Source organism: Eublepharis macularius, chromosome 9, assembly GCF_028583425.1.
Source record: "Eublepharis macularius isolate TG4126 chromosome 9, MPM_Emac_v1.0, whole genome shotgun sequence".
Lineage (NCBI taxonomy): Eukaryota > Metazoa > Chordata > Lepidosauria > Squamata > Eublepharidae > Eublepharis > Eublepharis macularius.
In genome coordinates this window covers 9,713,206-9,731,572 of record NC_072798.1, presented here as the reverse complement: position 1 = coordinate 9,731,572, position 18,367 = coordinate 9,713,206, and the positions used below count along the sequence as shown (strand labels likewise).

The 18,367-nt window shown below is 45.4% G+C and overlaps 1 protein-coding gene across 6 annotated transcripts in view; it reads right to left on the bottom strand.

Moving 5' to 3' along the window:
* Nucleotides 1-290: 290 nt before the first annotated feature.
* The window catches only part of GATA3 (GATA binding protein 3), a 75,641-nt gene continuing 57,564 nt past the window's right edge, over nt 291-18,367 (bottom strand). For all 6 annotated transcript variants that reach the window (XM_054989174.1, XM_054989175.1, XM_054989173.1 and 3 more), the window contains exons 5-6: nt 7,450-7,575; nt 291-1,476 (exon numbers count right to left, since the gene is read on the bottom strand). In XM_054989174.1, the coding sequence (XP_054845149.1) occupies nt 1,192-1,476; nt 7,450-7,575 (411 nt within the window). In that variant the 3' untranslated portion in view covers nt 291-1,191. The remainder of the gene's footprint in view (nt 1,477-7,449; nt 7,576-18,367) is intronic.

The following is an 18,367-nucleotide window of genomic DNA, read 5'->3' as shown; positions in this document are numbered from 1 at the left end:
AAGTTCTTTAGACGGGCACCGGGTTACTAGGATGAAATCCAAACAATCCCATCCTGAGCCCTTGGTGCCCCTATGGAATCCTTCACCATATTTCCATAGAATTCTGAGAGCATCCAAACTTTGGCCAAGTCCGCACCCGGGCTGCCCACCACACTAAATTCACAAGCCAATATCAGATCAACAGAATTTAATCTAGTTTATTCTCCAAAAAGAGAGAGAGAGAGAGAGAGAGAGAGAGGAAAAATATGAAAACAAAACCAAAAAGCGCAATTCTTAACACTAGCAGTAAGTAAAATTTGTACAACCATTTAATCTGTTTCATAGGATGAAATAAATCTACATCTCGTCTTATTTTGGTGCTTTGAATTATACATACAAACAACAATTACAGGAACTTGTTCACAATGCGTATAGGCCTGGAAAACTCGCCTCGGCAACAAGCTGAATATATCACACCGATTGCCCTGAAACCATCCCACTTTCTGATTGTTCGGAGGCCCGTCAGCCTAGAATGGATGATTTGGTTACAACTTGGATTAATTTATTTTTAATGCATCAACTCGAGCCAGTGAGTGAGGAAAGAGACAGAGAAAAGAGAACAAAAAAACCCACAGCTGGCAGTTTGTCCGTTTGCCGGTTTTGACCTCGTTCGTCTCGGACCGTACCACATTCCTCCCGGTTCTCTCTTGCCGTACTTCGGCCTCTTCACTCCAAGCGTTTTCTTTACAGCTAACCAGATGCAAGAGTCTTCTTCAAAAAATGTACAGTATTTTCTTACAATATAAGTTATACAGTGTTCAGCATCGATCTGCCCGTCTGGGGAAGGAGGAGACAAGGACGGGTGGAGGAGTCAACTTTTGTATTTCTTCTTCTTCACAGCACTCGAAACCCAGTTCAGGAGCAAGCTCGCGTCAGAATGGTTTATTCACAAATGGGATCCCAATTTTCGCGGTCGAAAGAACATACAGACACCTTAGAAAGCAGCCATCAACCGTCCCTTCCCCCCTGCCCCCATGATATATGTCCATACCTTCAACCAATTTTTAAAACGTATTTCCCATTTGCATTTCGGGGCTTTGAATGGGGAAGCGCTCGCCTGCAACAATGCAAGTATATAAATGTACCTCTCATTTTGAGAACTTAAAAGCACTCAGCAGGGAAGTCTTTCTCGCGACACACTCCCAGGGTGCTCTAGCCCATGGCAGTGACCATGCTGGATGGGTGATGGGGTCCAAACGACAGGCTGGAAGGCGGGTGCATTGGAGTTGGCGTGGACAGCATGTGACCAGAGTGGCTGAACGGCGAAATGTGGCTGATGGACGACATGTGTCTCGACAGGGCAGCAGGGTTGAAGGAGCTGCTCTTGGGGAAATCTTCCAAGGTGTCGTGGACTTTTTTGCACTTTTTCGACTTGCTAGACATCTTTCGGTTTCGGGTCTGGATGCCTTCCTTCTTCATAGTCAGGGGTCTGTTAATCTAAACAAAAATCAATTAACTTTTTGTGGGGTTGTCTCGTCTCCATCCACGACTTGCCCGAATTGCACCCGCCCCCCCAGCATCCAATCTCTCGCATTATTTATTTATTATTATATTTATACTCTACTCTCCCTGCAGGGCAGGATTACATCACAATATAAATATAAATATAAATATAAATATAAATATAAATATAAATATAAATCGGATTACATCACAATATAAATCAGATAACATCACAACATAACAACAGGTCGCATAATAAAGCCAGATTCAATTTATAAAATCCAGCAGCACTCACGTAGTCCTTCCCTCACCAAAACCCGTGGGACAGATGGCGAACTGACAGATGTTATACAAACTGGGGGTTAATGTCCAAACCCGCCCCCCCTCAGCAGGAGGCTGGTCAAAGAAGGGGGGTCCTCCCCCCTCAACAGAATGATGCACCTGTTCAAATTGGTTCCAAACATTTGCCTTGTACCATTGGCCCACCTAACCTGTATGGTCCACCCCCATTGGAAATAACTCTAAGTAGTGATTCCCAGCTCTGGTTATTTCAGAGGCAATCAAGAAATTCTCTGCATTAATTTTAAATACACTTTAATTTTAAAACTAAGCACATCCCAAACAGCACATTTTTTTTCAGAGTGATTTTCGAAGGAAGAGGTGCTTAAAAATAAAATAATGATAGTGTTGGAAATCATCCAAAAGTTAGGAAGCACAGCTATAGGATCTCTCCCAGCGTTTCTAACTGAGAACTTTGTGAACTGGTGATACTTGGAAATGAACCAGAGACCTTCATTTAGTATGTCAAGCACATGCCCTATCCCTGAGCTATGGAAGTGGGACATCTCAATTAGAATTTGGAATTTTTTTAATGATATATTTATGCTTTCAAATTTCTCTCCTGACCTAAAACGCCCATCAGCTACATCTGAACATCAGCACAGACAGAGTCTCAAAATTGTAATTTACCCCCGAAGCTGAAAATTATCTCCAATTTATGTTTGATACAGGAATACTTGTCTCTTAGCCTTTCCACTATCCCAGCAGCTCTCCGACTTTTTGAAGTGGGAGCTACATCTCAACCTGCTGTACTTTTTGGAACTTACTTGCAAAGTAACACCATGTTATCTCCCCCCTAGCCAACATAAGGGGAATGATGTAAGCTGCTTAGTAGCTTAGAGGGAGGGAAGCGAAGAAGAGTAAAGGAGAAATGTCGTGTATCTAGGCTCAGGGAAGCCAAATACGTAATAAGGAAAGGGCGGGAGGGAGGGAGGGAGGGGGAAGGAAGGAAAGAAAGAAAGAAAGAAAGAAAGAAAGAAAGAAAGAAAGAAAGAAAGAAAGAAAGAAAGAAAGAAAGAAAGAAAGAAAGAAAGAAAGAAAGAAAGAAAGAAAGGTTTACCAGTAATCTCTCTCACACTGCTCACCCTGTTCCCCCTCCTCTCTCCTGGCCTTGAAACCCACCTGCCAGACAGCTGCAACCCACATTTGGGGTCCTCCCTATAGCTTGAGAATTCTTGCTCTAACTAGATCCCTCAACGCTCCTCATGTCTACCACACCGTCTCCCTCACTAGACCATTTTCTCCAGCTTGGCATGATGGCTTCTCATCCAGTGCTGTTATGCTAAAAATGGGACATGGGAAACAGGTTTGTCAAAGAAACGAACGGCACCCTCATACACGCTAACCCAAGACCTTGTGATCTGCAGGTGGTGGTGGTTGGTTTCTTTATTCACAGAGGGGAAAAAATAAGACTGTGGTTTGCGAACACCTTCCTTTCTCAACGCGGACTAGACAAGAGCACTAATGGGGGACGTCGTTCACAAGTACAAAAGTTCTCGCCAGTCACAAACGTTGATCCTCGAGGAGCATGGCATTACCAGGAGGGTCCCTGTGACCGAAAGCAGGTCGCAGCAAGATTGGCTATGCCAGCGTTATCTCTTGAGAAGTTCTTTCAGAAAGAGGAGGAAAGGGAAAGTAGGAAGGAAAGTGAGAAGGGAGATGAACAGAGACAAGGACATTCTGTGAAACAGTGGAGGCCGTGGCTCACCAATAAAATGTCTGCTTTACATACAGCAGGTTCCAAATTTGTTCACTGGCGTCTCAATTTTAAAAGATTTCATGCAGCTGTCCTAGGAAAGACTTCCCTCTACCAAGCACCCTGGAGGTTTGCCAGCTCCAGGTTGGGAAATTCCTGGAGATTTGAGGGGTGGAGCCTGGAGAGGGTGGGGTTTGGGAAGGGGAGGGACTTTAGCAAAGTATGATGTTATAAAGTTCTCGCTCCAAAACAGCTATTTTCTCCAGGGGAACTGATCTTTGTTGGCTCAAGATCAGTTGTAATTCTGGGAAATATCCAGCCATCACCTGGAGGCTGGCAACTCTACGAAAGCCTCTGCTAGGGCACATTAAAATTACTATTCAGGCTGGAGCAATGGGCCGACCTGTATAAGGCAGCTCCGTACATTCAAGGGTGTTTTTCTGCCTGTCTATGGAGTAGGTCCCTTTTTCTCATAGTCCCTGTCTGTGCCAAATTTATGCCTTACAGATAAAGATGTCTCTCTGGGAACCAAGATCAAGATAATCCAAACTATGGTGTTCCCCATTGCTATGTATGGATGTGAAAGTTGGACAGTGAAGAAAGTTAACAGGAAGAAAATTGATCCATTTGAAATGTGGTGCTGGAGGAGAGTTTTGCAGATACCTTGGATGGCCAAAAAGACAAATAAGTGGGTACTAGATCCAATCAAGCCTGAATTCTCCCTAGAAGCTAAAATGGTGAAACCGAGGCTATTGTGCTTTGGTCCCATCGTGAGAAGACAAGATTCTCTGGAAAAGTCAATAATGCTAAGAAAAGCAGAAGGCAGTAGGAAAAGTGGAAGACCTAAACGAGATGGCTTGACTCAGTCAAAGAAGCCACGTCCTCCAGTTTGCAGGATCTCAGTGTCACTGAGAGATCTCTATCTTTTGGTGCTACACCTCTGAAGATGCCAGCCACAGCTGCTGGCGAAACGTCAGGAACTACAATGCCAAGACCACGGCAATACAGCCCGGAAAACCCACAACAACCATCGTTCTCCGGCCGTGAAAGCCTTCGACAATACATATTGTGTAGAGACATTCACTGTTATGTATCTAAGAGGCCAAAGTTCATCGTGACTGGTTTAGTCTATATTTTAGCTGATTATTTGAAACTTTTTTCCATATTCAAACGAATAAAAATAATTTAAAAAATAAAATCAGGAAAAATCTTTGCTGTCTAATCAGAAGTGTAGGAGCAGTGCCAAGAAAACAATCTTGATAATCCTAGGCTGTTCAGTCTTGGACCTAAACAAAGACAAACATTTGGACTCCCAAAAGCCATTGTATGATTCATATCAGAGTTGGGGAGTTTATCAGAAGAGCAACCCCATCTAACCTCAGCTGGCCTTGATAGAGAGTAGAGTAGGTGTTGTTTGGGGCAGATTTTAGCCTGCATATGCTGAAGTATAACATAAAAAGCAAGCAACCGCTAAGAGAAAAACCATACAACGGACATCAAAGCAAAGTAACTGGGGGAAAAACGTGCCCTGATTCTCCCAGTCATGTTATTCTAATGCTAAGAAATGCATGAAAACTTCTTTATTACTACCGCTGGGATGACTCTTTTAGCTCCCGCCTGGTGACTTCCTTCGGGCCCGCCAATCTCTTTGCAGCCACCTTTGTGCTCCGAGTGAAATCTAGCAGACGCTTCGTTTCATTCCTCCCCCCCCCCCGTCTTTTCCTCCAAGCAATGATTGGCTATTCCCATCACAGCTGGAGCAGACTTTTTTTTTACCCAATAACTAAATCAACTTCTTTTGAGGAATTGTTTATGTCACCAGGGGCAATGGCAGTAACTTGCTCTGCCCTGCTTCCAAAAGAGAGGGGTACATGTGACAAGACGGGGTTTCAAGAAAACAGCTTGCCTGCATTTCATTGTTTCACGTTTTACAAGGATGAGAGTCGCCAAAGTTTTTTTCTAGAAAGGCGTCTGTGCTTTCAGCAATGATGGAGGAATTTGACAGGCCAAGAGGGTGTTTGTTTTTGGCATGAAGCAACGAGAAAGGATCCTAATGAAAGAATCAGATTATGTTTTTGCAAGCCAGGTAATTCGTAAGGCAACAGAATCGCTTGCAAGAAAAAAAAGCTGGTAGACCAAGAACATATCCTTTGCTGCCTGCAAAATGATGCATTTTCCAGAGAGCTGGGATTGCCTAGAAATATAGGAGTGGATGCAGTAAGTGCTCTAGAATCTCCGTAGAAGATAAATGTGTTAGCTTTGCTGTCTCTAAATGGTAAATATTTAAAAATAAGTCAGTGACATAATCCATGTCATTCCAGTTGAATTTGTTTGGAATTTTTTGTATCAAAGCCAAACAAATGCCATTTTGAGAAAGCAGTGGCTCAAGGACTTCCAAGAACATATCCTTTCCACATTGCTACATATCCCATTAGACAGATATTGGATTGAGGAAGATGGCCTTTATGGACCTCCTTCTCGGCCCATGTGAGACAAAATGTTAGTTTACAAAAACTGGCTATTTTTAACATATTTCAAGCTATAAGGTAAAGGTAGTCCCCTGTGCAAGCCCTGAGTCATTACTGACCCATGGGGGGACGTTATATCATGATGTTTTCTTGACAGACATTTTGCCATTGCCTTCCCCAGTCATCTACACTTTACCCCCAGGAAACTGGGTACTCATTTTACCGACCTCGGAAGGATGGAAGGCTGAGTCAACCTTGAGCCGGCTACCCGAACACGGCTTCTGCCAGGATCGAACTCAGGTCGTGAGCAGAGCTTGGGCTGCAGTGCTGCAGCTTACCACTCTATGCCACGGGGCTCTTTTATATTTCAAGCTATATTGCCCTCTTATAGAAATGAACTTGCTATTAGCAAAGACAGAGCAATGGCGTCTATTAGAGCTATGCTGCTTCCACCACATTCTCGTTCCAGATGGTCAACGATTCCTCAGAAGGTCGGACCAGAACCAACGGCTTGAAATTAAATCAAAAGAGTTTTTGGCTAAACAATCCTTCAGTGGAAGAGGCTTCCTCAGCAGGTGGTGAGCTCTCCTTCTTTGGAGGTTTTTAAGCAGAGGCTAGATGGCCATCTGGCAGAGAGTCTGTGAACCTGGGCATATCATGAGAGGGAGGGCAGGAAGGGTTACATCAGTGCTTAGTTCTCATGGCCCCTTCTTGCATGCCCAGGGTAATATCGATTGCCACTTCAGGGTCAGGAAGCAATTTTCTCTAGGCCAGTTTGGCCAGGGATCCTGGAGGTGTTTTGCCATCTGGGCATGGAGCAGGGGTCACTGGGGGTGTGGGGGGTAGATGTGAATTCCCTGCATTGTGCAGGGGGTTGGACTAGATGACCCTGGAGGTCACTTCCAACTATATGATTCTATGATTCCCCTAATTTCTGGAGGACCAGACCAAGTGTGGCTGTCTAGCAACCTACAAGACTTCTCCAGCCATTCCAAATCTACCTGAGAAGCAGATGAGAAACTTATTTTGTAATTACTAGGAAACTACGGTGATATACTACCTTTCAGACAAGAGATATATAGTATTACGTTTTGCTCCGAAAGGAATTTTTTACTCTTCCAGCCCCCTTTGTCCAGCATAATGGCACAAAGACCCCCCCAATCCATTTCTGCAATTCCATTTGAGTTCCTTGAACAGCATCAACATGCACTACAATGCACTGAACTATTACTTCTTTACTCGTCAGCTGCAAATGCAATTGCTTTATTTAAGGAATGTTAATTCTAGTGAGAAGAACTCTTAAAGCAAAAACTAGGCAGGGCTCAGCCAGATGTGTACTGGGGTTGGGTTCTGGTTTTTCCATTGTGCAGAGTTTTCAACATCGCCAACAACAACAACAACTTGAGTTAGATTAACCCCTGGAGTTGGAGACATTTTTTTTAAAAGAGTGGCCATCTCACTTACATTGTGGAGCTTATAATACAGCCCGCAGGCGTTGCACACTGGATCTCCGTTGGCATTCCTCCTCCACAGGGTGGTGGTGGTGGTCTGGCAGTTGGCGCACGATGTCCCCGCCCTCCTTGCAGCAGACTAGAGAGGAAAAGAAAAAGAAAACACAGCCGCGTCACAAAGACCACACAGGATGGATGCACATCAAGAAGGGCGAACAAGAGAACATGGAACCTCATCGATCTTTCGGGTGCTACTGGACTCCAATCTTGTTCTTCGACCCACGGCTACCCAGCTGGAGTGATGGAACAGTCAATCTGTCCATGCAATCAGGCAACCATCAAGGCCAATGACAGCAGAATTGTGGTGGGCATTGAAGGACATTCATTATTTGAGCAACCAGGTTTCTGGCACCTGAGGCCGGAGGGGGGCATCTTCAGGACTGCTCCTGGCCCTGCGCATGCGCGCCCAGACTGCGGGGCAGCGGGTGGCTGGGTGGGAGGGCTAGGAGACTGCCGGGCCAGCCAGGCAGGGCGGGTGGCTGAGGAGGTGCGCGTGCATCCTCCCAGCCCTCCCGCTCCATTGCTCCATGCACCGCCCCAGACGCCTGGTTCACCTGGCCCATGGCTGCTGCTCCCAGCTGGGGGTGCATGTTGGTGGTGGCAGCAGCGCGGGAGAGCTGGGAGGCTGCAGTAGCTGTGGGCCAGGTGTGGCAGGCGGCCAGAGCAGCACGTGGGCAGCTTCCCATCCCTCCCGGTCAGTCACCCATGTGCTGCTGCTGCCAGTTTCTCGGCGCGTGCCACTGCCCCTGGCCCCGGCACCCCCTCCAGTGCCTCAGCACTGGAAGCAGCCACTGGGCTTGCCTCAATGGAGGCGCCGGCCCTGCGAGCAACTCACAATATTAGTCAAATCGACCTAGGAGAGGAGTTGGCTTTATCAACAGATGTCATATTGATTCACCCAAAGCAGCATAGGAACCATCTGCTGTTCATAATTCATGCCCAAATCTACTTTTCGCACATCGGGATTTTCTCTCTTACACTAACCAGCAAAGTATGGGGGAGGGGGGAACCTTCCACTAAGTGTTCTACTTTTTATGGAAAGGCCTCCTTTAGTATGAACACCCTACTAAATCTACCGATAGATGACAACCTTGGATATACCAGTGATGAGGTTCTTCAGAACTGGCTGGACAGAGAATCAGCAAATAATCCAAAGTCTCTGGGCTGGGCCCAGACTAAATTTTCCATCAGTGGAATGGAACTTTCCTGCCTCTCTCCTCCTTCGGCAAGTCTTCTAATCTCTATGAGACGTGCTTCAGGGGAATAGGAAACCCTGAGAAACAAAACCTTGCAGCAGGAAAGGGGAAATCAGTGGCTAGTTTAGTCTGGTTCCAACCCTCTGGCTTAAGTCAGGATTTTCCTTTGAGCCGAGCTGTGTCCCCTAAAAACTGTTCTCAGTGCCAAGGCCTACCTGAAGAGCTGGATGAGCGAAGTAGTAATGAAGAAGCGAGCCGAGCTTCTCTCACTGATAAATACTTATACTAAAGCTGCCTATTTCAGGGCTGAAGGACTGACTGTCCAAGGTAGAGGGTGCAAATTCTGAGCAGACCTCAGAAATTTCATGTTAGAAATTGAACTGTTAGTAGCTTGCATGCCTAACATAGCCCTGATCAAAAAACCCAAAGCCCCACTGGATGAAAGCGAAAGCTCATTAATTCGGTACAGTTTTTCTCACAGTAGCCAACCAGATGCCTCTGGGAAGCGCCAAACAGGGCATGAAGGTCCAAATATGCCCTCTGAGAAGAAAGCTGGGATATAAACAAACAAACATGGATGCTATATTTAATCATCCATGGACATAGCCTCCATGGATTCATCTGATACCATGTCGAAGTCACCCAGGACGAAGTCCATCCAAAACAACTTGTTAAGAATTCCATAAGCTAATTATGAGTCACGTGACTCTCCTGCCCATCATTTAATTGGGTGTCCTGGGGCTCAAGTACCGTGGGAGAGGAAGAAAACTGGTAATTGAACTCTTTTTCCAAATTAGCCCAAGCAAACAGCATCCAGTATTTTTCATCATGCTTTCCCTAAGTTCTGAAATACCTTCACGAGCATCATACCAGCAGCTCTTAAACCTATTCAGTAAGGTACAGATGATGTACCCCATTAGAGATGGAAAGTTGAACCTCTATATTCAGAGGCAGTCACACTCCCCAAACAAACAAACAATGCTGGGAAGTAACATTGATCTGTATGCCCTGCTTGGCGGCCCTCCAGAACAACTAGTTGGCTGGCATGTGACTAGATGGACCAATGGTCATGTGACTAGATAGACCAATGGTCATGACTAGATGCAGGGCTTTTTTCTGGGAAAAGAGGTGGTGGAACTCAGTGGGTTGCCCTTGGAGAAAATGGTCACATGGCTGGTGGCCCCGCCCCCTGATCTCCAGACAGAGGGGAGTTTAAATTGTCCTCTGTGCCGCTTGGCACGGAGGACAATCTAAACTCCCCTCTGTCTGGAGATCAGGGGGCGGGGCCACCAGCCATGTGACCATTTTGAAGAGGTTGCGGAACTCCATTCCACCGCGTTTCAGCTGAAAAAAAGCCCTGACTAGATGGACCAATGGACAAATCCAGGAGGACTTTTCATGATATGAAAGGAGGTTTGTCTAAGGTCAACGCAAGAGTTCGTGACTGGTTTGAGATCTGAAGCAGAGACTTTCTCTGAATATCTTGGGCATTCAACCATGACTCAAACGCAGCTCTCCAAAATTCTTGTTGTCTTATTCAGGAAATATGTCTGTGAAACGGTCTTTTGTTCTTGTCTAATTTCAGTCTTTCAGCCTCACAAATGACATTTAAAATGGATGCAAATGATCAAACATGTCAAGAAACCTCAGAGATAAAGAATCCCGCTACACAAGACATCTTAAATGGGGACACCAAACGACTTAGAGCCAAGCTACAAGTGACGAATTACACTTGCATGGCAAGTGAACAGACTCACGTGTATTCCTCCCTGTTCACTTGCGCTCCACTTGCCCGCCACTTGATCACTACGTAGTGCTTAACATAGCCCTGATCACTACATAGTGATCAAGTGGAGGGCAAGTGGAGCACAAGTGAAGAGGGAGGAATACACGTGAGTCCGTTCACTTGCTGTTCAAGTGTCATTTGTCACTTGTAGCTTGGCCCTTACTTTCTGTGGGGCCTTATATTCAAGTGTACTCTGTCTCCCAAGTAGTGCATGTGTATTCACAAAGGGAGAACAAGTTTCAGATCTTTCACTTGATCCTACTTATGTGAGATGTCTTGTGTAGAGCGACTCAAAGTCACATATTCAATCAGATGGTATCTACCAAACTTCCTCTGTACTTGTGAGAGCCAAAAAGAGATCAAACATATATTCTAAGGACTGCTTCACCTCCCTTCTTCCTCCACACACATATAAATAAGATCAACCTAGACAGAAAGTTAGCATGACAAAGAAAAAGCTAGGTTCCTGCCTGACATCTAACTTTCATTGTGCAGGGAAATGTTTATGTGGAAGAACATTCAATCAAGTGACTCCTGACCTGCAATAAGAGGTCCAACCGAGACACAAATATGTTTTCATTTAATATCCTGGCAGCCCTGTTTACAGAACAAGCTACAACTACAGTTTGTTCATAAACCTTGGTTAGCTTGCTCCTTGCTTCATTTCCTGCCCCCCCCCAAATCCCTAGATGCGACTTTAAGAACCTTTGCATCATGAGGCTGCTGGCATATCCCCCCCCCAAACTAGATGGTTTAGCTCACACTAATACATCACTGGCTATGCCACATGCTCACTATTGATTGGTCACAGTACATAGGTGAAAAAGTGCAAGCTGCTTCGGAAGTTGTCCACCTGCTCTTCCATCTCCCTGTCTAGCTGCTCTGTGCTTGTGAGAGCCAAAAAGAGATCAAACATATGTTCTAAGGAATGCTTCACCTCCCTTCTTCCTCCACACACATATAAATAAGATCAACCTAGACACATGGGTGAAAAAGTGCAAGCTGCTTCAGAAGTTGTATTGTCGAAGGCTTTCACGGCCGGAGAACGATGGTTGTTGTGGGTTTTCCGGGCTGTATTGCCGTGGTCTTGGCATTGTAGTTCCTGACGTTTCGCCAGCAGCTGTGGCTGGCATCTTCAGAGGTGTAGCACCGAAAGACAGATCTCTCAGTGTCACAGTGTGGAAAAGATGTAGGTCATTTGTATCTACTCAGGAGGGGTGGGGTTGAGCTGAGTCATCCTGTAAGAGTTTCCCAGGGTGTGGAATGCTAATGGCAGGAGGCTTCACTGTATCCTGAGGAGGTTCTTTTGCATATGGATTGGTACTTGATGTGCTAATCTTCTCTGCAGGGCTATTGTCGGGGATAGAATGTTTTGTTAGCCTGGTGTTTTTCAGAACTGGAAACCATGCTTTGTTCATTCTTAGGGTTTCTTCTTTCCTGTTGAAGTTTTGCTTATGCTTGTGAATTTCAATGGCTTCCCTGTGCGGTCTGACAAAGTAGTTGGACGTGTTGTCCAGTATTTTGGTGTCCTGGAATAAGATACTGTGCCCTGTTTGAGTTAGGCTATGTTCAGCCACTGCTGATTTTTCAGGTTGTCCAAGTCTGCAGTGTCTTTCATGTTCTTTTATTCTTGTCTGGATGCTACGCTTTGTGGTCCCGATGTAAACTTGTCCACAGCTGCAGGGTATACGGTATACTCCTGCAGAGGTGAGGGGGTCTCTACTGTCTTTTGCTGATCGTAGCATCTGTTGTATTTTTCGGGTGGGTCTGAATACTGCTTGAAGGTTATGCTTTTTCATAAGCTTTCCCATCTGATCAGTAATTCCTTTGATATATGGCAAAAACACTTTTCCTGTAGGAGACTGTTTTTCCTTGGTTGTTTGATTCATCCTGGGTTTGATTGCTCTTCGGATTTCATTTCTGGAGTAGCCATTTGCCTGAAGTGCGTGGTTTAGATGATTAATTTCCTCATTGAGAAAGTGCGGCTCACATATCCGTCTTGCACGATCCACTAATGTTTTCATTATGCCTCTTTTCTGTCGGGGGTGGTGATTGGAGTTTTTGTGTAAGTACCGATCAGTGTGAGTTGGTTTCCTGTAGACCTTGTGACCTAACTGAAAGTTTGCTTTGCGGATGACCAAGGTATCCAGGAATGGGAGTTTTCCCTCGATTTCTTTCTCCATTGTGAATTGTATGTTCAGGTGGATGTTGTTGAGATGATTCAAAAACCCCATCAATTCTTCCTCCCCATGGCTCCAAATGATAAATGTATCATCCACAAACCGGAACCATACACTAGGCTTGTGGGGTGCTGATTCTAGAGCTGTTTTTTCAAAATGTTCCATGTAGAAGTTTGCTATAACTGGGCTGAGTGGGCTCCCCATGGCCACCCCATCCATCTGTTCATAGAATTCGTTGTCCCATTGGAAGTAACTGGTAGTCAGACAATGGTGGAATAAGGCTGTTACATCCTCTGGGAAATTCTGATTAATAAGTGCAATAGTGTCTTTTACTGGAACCTTGGTAAACAGGGATACAACATCAAAACTGACAAGTATATCTTGTGGATTGAGTTTCAGAGAACTGATTTTGTTGATGAAATCTGCTGAATCTTTGATGTAAGACGAGGTTTTCCCGATGTGGTCCTGCAGGAGATCTGCCAGATGTTTAGCTAATTCATATGTCGGTGAACCAATGGCACTCACAATGGGTCGGAGTGGGACTGAATCCTTATGTATTTTGGGGAGTCCATATAGTCTAGGTGGCTGTGCTTCAGTCTTGCATAGTTTTCTGTGCGTGTCGGGATGTAGTGAGGAATTCTTGATCAGCGCATTTGTTAGCCTGGTGATTTTGCAAGTGGGATCTCGTTTTAGTTTTTTGTAGGTGGAGGGGTCCAGGAGTTCCTTAATCTTCTTTTTGTATTCCTCTGTTTTCATGATCACTGTAGCATTGCCTTTATCAGCTGGTAGAATGATGATGTCTGGATCTGCATTGAGGGTCTTGATGGCCCTCAAGACGGATATGTGATGGCCCTCAAGACGGATATGTGAGCCGCACTTTCTCAATGAGGAAATTAATCATCTAAACCACGCACTTCAGGCAAATGGCTACTCCAGATATGAAATCCGAAGAGCAATCAAACCCAGGATGAATCAAACAACCAAGGAAAAACAGTCTCCTACAGGAAAAGTGTTTTTGCCATATATCAAAGGAATTACTGATCAGATGGGAAAGCTTATGAAAAAGCATAACCTTCAAGCAGTATTCAGACCCACCCGAAAAATACAACAGATGCTACGATCAGCAAAAGACAGTAGAGACCCCCTCACCTCTGCAGGAGTATACCGTATACCCTGCAGCTGTGGACAAGTTTACATCGGGACCACAAAGCGTAGCATCCAGACAAGAATAAAAGAACATGAAAGACACTGCAGACTTGGACAACCTGAAAAATCAGCAGTGGCTGAACATAGCCTAACTCAAACAGGGCACAGTATCTTATTCCAGGACACCAAAATACTGGACAACACGTCCAACTACTTTGTCAGACTGCACAGGGAAGCCATTGAAATTCACAAGCATAAGCAAAACTTCAACAGGAAAGAAGAAACCCTAAGAATGAACAAAGCATGGTTTCCAGTTCTGAAAAACACCAGGCTAACAAAACATTCTATCCCCGACAATAGCCCTGCAGAGAAGATTAGCACATCAAGTACCAATCCATATGCAAAAGAACCTCCTCAGGATACAGTGAAGCCTCCTGCCATTAGCATTCCACACCCTGGGAAACTCTTACAGGATGACTCAGCTCAACCCCACCCCTCCTGAGTAGATACAAATGACCTACATCTTTTCCACACTGTGACACTGAGAGATCTGTCTTTCGGTGCTACACCTCTGAAGATGCCAGCCACAGCTGCTGGCGAAACGTCAGGAACTACAATGCCAAGACCACGGCAATACAGCCCGGAAAACCCACAACAACCATGCTTCAGAAGTTGTCCACCTGCTCTTCCATCTCCCTGTCTAGCTGCTCTGCAGCATTCCCTAAACTTTTTGTGATGGAAGAACATCCAGTTTGGGATCTCCATAACAGTATAAATGTCAGACATAATTGTCTCCCTGTGGTTGGTGACTCAACCATAGGGTTCCTAACTTCCAGGTAGTGGCTGGAGATCTCCTGGAATGACAACTGATCAGGTGACGGAGATCAATTCCCCTGGAGAAAAGGGCTGCCTTGGAAGGTGAACTCCATAGCATTATGTCCCTCCTCGCCCCAAACAAACAAAATTAAACAAAATTGAAGGGTCTCAGGATGCTGAATTCTGCACCCTTGGGACAGATACAGCCTAGATAGACTACCGCTAGATTAGGGGAAAGCACATGGACATATGAAGTCGCCTTATATCAAGTAATCAGACTCTAGCTCTATCAAGGTCAGTATTGTGTACTCTGCCCAGCAGCTGCTCTCCAAGGACTCTGATGGAGGTCTTTCACATCACCCACTACCAGATCCATTTAAACTTGAGATGCAGGACACCGAATCTGGGACTTGGTGCATGCAAAACGCTAAGCCATGTTCCCTCCCTATGTCCAAGGGTACCAATTCAGAGCGATACAACTTCCACCAGCCACCATTCACCTTAGAAATTTAGCACGGGCTATAAGCAATAGATAGTACCCAACCCAATTGCATTGACTTTGAGTTCAGCTCTTGACTATGCTCTTTGGAATTGGAGCCCTTTGTAATCTGGTTGGGAGAAAGTATAAGAGCACACCACAGCTAGCGATAGAAAAACTTCGGCTATGTTCACATACTTGATAGAGTAGGGACAATATTTGGTCTGATTATATAACATGGGCATTTCACTTACAGCCTGAATCAGGCCTAGAACCAAAAATGCAAATAAGGACCCAAAAGCGTTCTGCAGGCAAGCATCACTGGACAGTCATCCAGGACTGGCGTGGCAGGGCATCTTTTAACCAAGGGTGCTGGGCCCCTTTGCTCCCACCAGAAATGGGAGATCATCCAGAGTTCCCAGGTCCAGCAGGAGGATTGGGAACAAGGACATGGTGGGACAGCATCATCACAAGTGTGAAGCTGTCACTTCCTGGGAAACGTGGAAGTGACAGCGGGTAGCTCTAGGAATCATTGGAAACTCTATGGAAAAAGCATAGAGTTTTTGCCAATTCCTAGAGCTACCTGCCAATTCTGAGTTTTCCCAGAAGTGACATCATCAAGCTCATGATGCCACTTTTTCAAAATTTCCCCCCCTCACACAGCTCCTTGGAGTAGCAGTAGGCAATGGGAGCTCAGAGGGGGTGATCCTCTGCCTCCACCAGAGGCTTGACAGCCCTGCCCCAGAGGTGCCTGGGAAATGTGTCCAGAGGGAGTAAAGTGTATCTCTTTTGGCTTTGTTTGCACTGACTGAGCTTAAAGGAGTATGCAATAGCTGCATTCTGCTCTCCCCTACAGGAAAGGGTTTCTGCGTGTCCTAATGGGGCAGGTTGCTTAGCAATAGGACCAGGGCTTTTTTTCTGGGAAAAGAGGTGGTGGAACTCAGTGGGTTGCAGGCACAGGGGGCAACTCTTGGCGGGAGGTAGTACCCCGGTACCACATGCATGTGCACAAGTGCACGCATGCTCCCAGGACCACACAATGATGTCACTTTGGGTCAGCTGGAACAAGGGGGAAGTTTTTTAAAGTTTAAATTGCCCTTGGCAAAAATGGTCACATGGCTGGTGGCCCCGCCCCCTGCTCTCTAGACAGAGGGGAGTTTAGATTGCCCTCTGTGCCACTGGAGCAGAGGGCAATCTAAACTCCCCTCTTTCTGGAGAGCAGGGGGCGGGGCCACCAGCCATGTGACCATTTTCAAGAGGTGCCGGAACTCCGTTCCACCGCATGCCAGCTGGAAAAAAGCCCTGAATAGGACCATTGGAAAGCAACTTGTCCAGCTCCTCACCAACAACAACCTCTTACCAATACAGATAAGCCTTTTAAGATATCTAACCTAAACCCAAGCAAGCTGATTGGTTCGACGTTATTCAGTCTAATTTTATGTCATTCACATCGTATTGAATTTTCAAATCTGCAGTGCGGCTGCTGCGTCATCAAAAATGCAACAGTTGTTGAATTGGCTGGATTCCATGGAGACACTCTACTAACAAAAGCACTTTTTCCCCTATGCAAGGCACTTTCCCCTGATTGATCTTTGAGGGTTTCATTGAGACTCCTGCTTGGGGAAGGCACCTTGAGCCACTGTCATTAGTTAAGCAAACATCCGTGGAAACCAACCAAATGGAGTAAATGGTACTGTTGGAGGGAATCCTACTCCTGCTCTACCTCCACACTGAGCAAAGTTTGAAGCCTTCCTCCAGCCTGTTTTTTTATAAATTACAGTTCCTCCATTGGAAGAATCTGGAGGAAGGATCCTAGAAGGGTGGTTGAATCTATCTTGGCTAGCCCAGGTGAGCCTGATCTCGTCAGATCTCAGAATCTAAGCAGAGTTGGCCTTGGTTAGTAATTGGATGGGAGACCTCCAACGAAGACCAGGGTTGCAGAGGCAAGCAATGGCAAACCACCTCTGTTAGTCTCTTGCTATGAAAACCCCACCAGGGGTCGCCATAAGTCAATTATGACTTGAGGGCAGGATTTCATTCCATTCACCCCATTAATATATATATATAGAGGGATGGGAGTTTTGCTTTCACAAACATGCCAGGCATATGTCAATCACTTCAGTGCCTTGATAAATGGGAGCAGGGTTCGTAAATGAGCCATTTGGTAGGATTCTGCCTGCATCCTCCCCCACCCCCACCCCCATCTTTCCACGAGTGAAAAAGGGCTAGAGCTTTAATCAGAGGGGGGGATCTCCAACAGCAGCATGATGCCTTAAGGACCTCTGGCAGCAACATAGAAACATGCAGGTCACAGCTCTCAATTCATATGCAGCAACTGACAACAAAGGTTAGCATATGGAACTCAATGCTACCAGATGAGACCACAGCCACTGGCTTAGATGGATTTAAAGAAAGATTCCGCTCTTTCAAGGTCCATTAACAGCAGTTCTGTATGGTAAACAAATGGAAAACTCCCAAGTTTAGTAGCTAGTGTAAGGTGGCAGAGGTTGGGGGGGGGGGACAGTGAGATGGGTTTTCTTGGCCTGCTCAGTCTTCCTAGAAGCACACAGTGGGAGTATGTTGTGATCTTACATTTTTGTGACATGAAAAATTGACCCCAGCCTCCCACGCAGAGCCCTTTTTTGCTGAACTGAGCACTTCCTTTTTAGATCAAAAAACATCTATTATCTTTTGGAAGAATCATAGCTGTGACGATGGATTTCTAAAGCTGGCTATGGAAAGAACTTTGGGCATTTGATTTATCTCCTGTGTCTCATTAGTTGGGTAACATTTGAGTCGAGGGTACAGACTTCGCCTTATCTTTTAGAAACAGTGTTATTTCTGTTAAAAGCTGATAAAATGGAATACCTTTTTAAAAAGAAAGAACGAAAAACATCATTTATTCTTATTCTACGGACGCATTTTTTGGTTGATGAGTTTGGGGGAGAAGAACTGCTACATATTATTTCCGATGCTCAGATTTTTCCTAGGGAAGTTAGGGCTGCACATTAAAAATATATATTGGGGAAGAGGGAGAAGACTCAAACCAGATTCCCAAATTAAAGTCTAACAAGATCTTTCTTCTCGCCAAAGCCATTTCTTTTTGTTTCACTGGCCGCTGTTTCCACTGCCAGGATGAAAGACACCTCTCCATTAAGGAGGGTCCCAGCTTTCCTTTTAAAGGAGTAAATCAAGGAGGGCACCTCCACTTTTGTGATTTGTGCAAAAGGGAAATAGAACAGGGACAGGCAATTTAGACCTCTTTCACC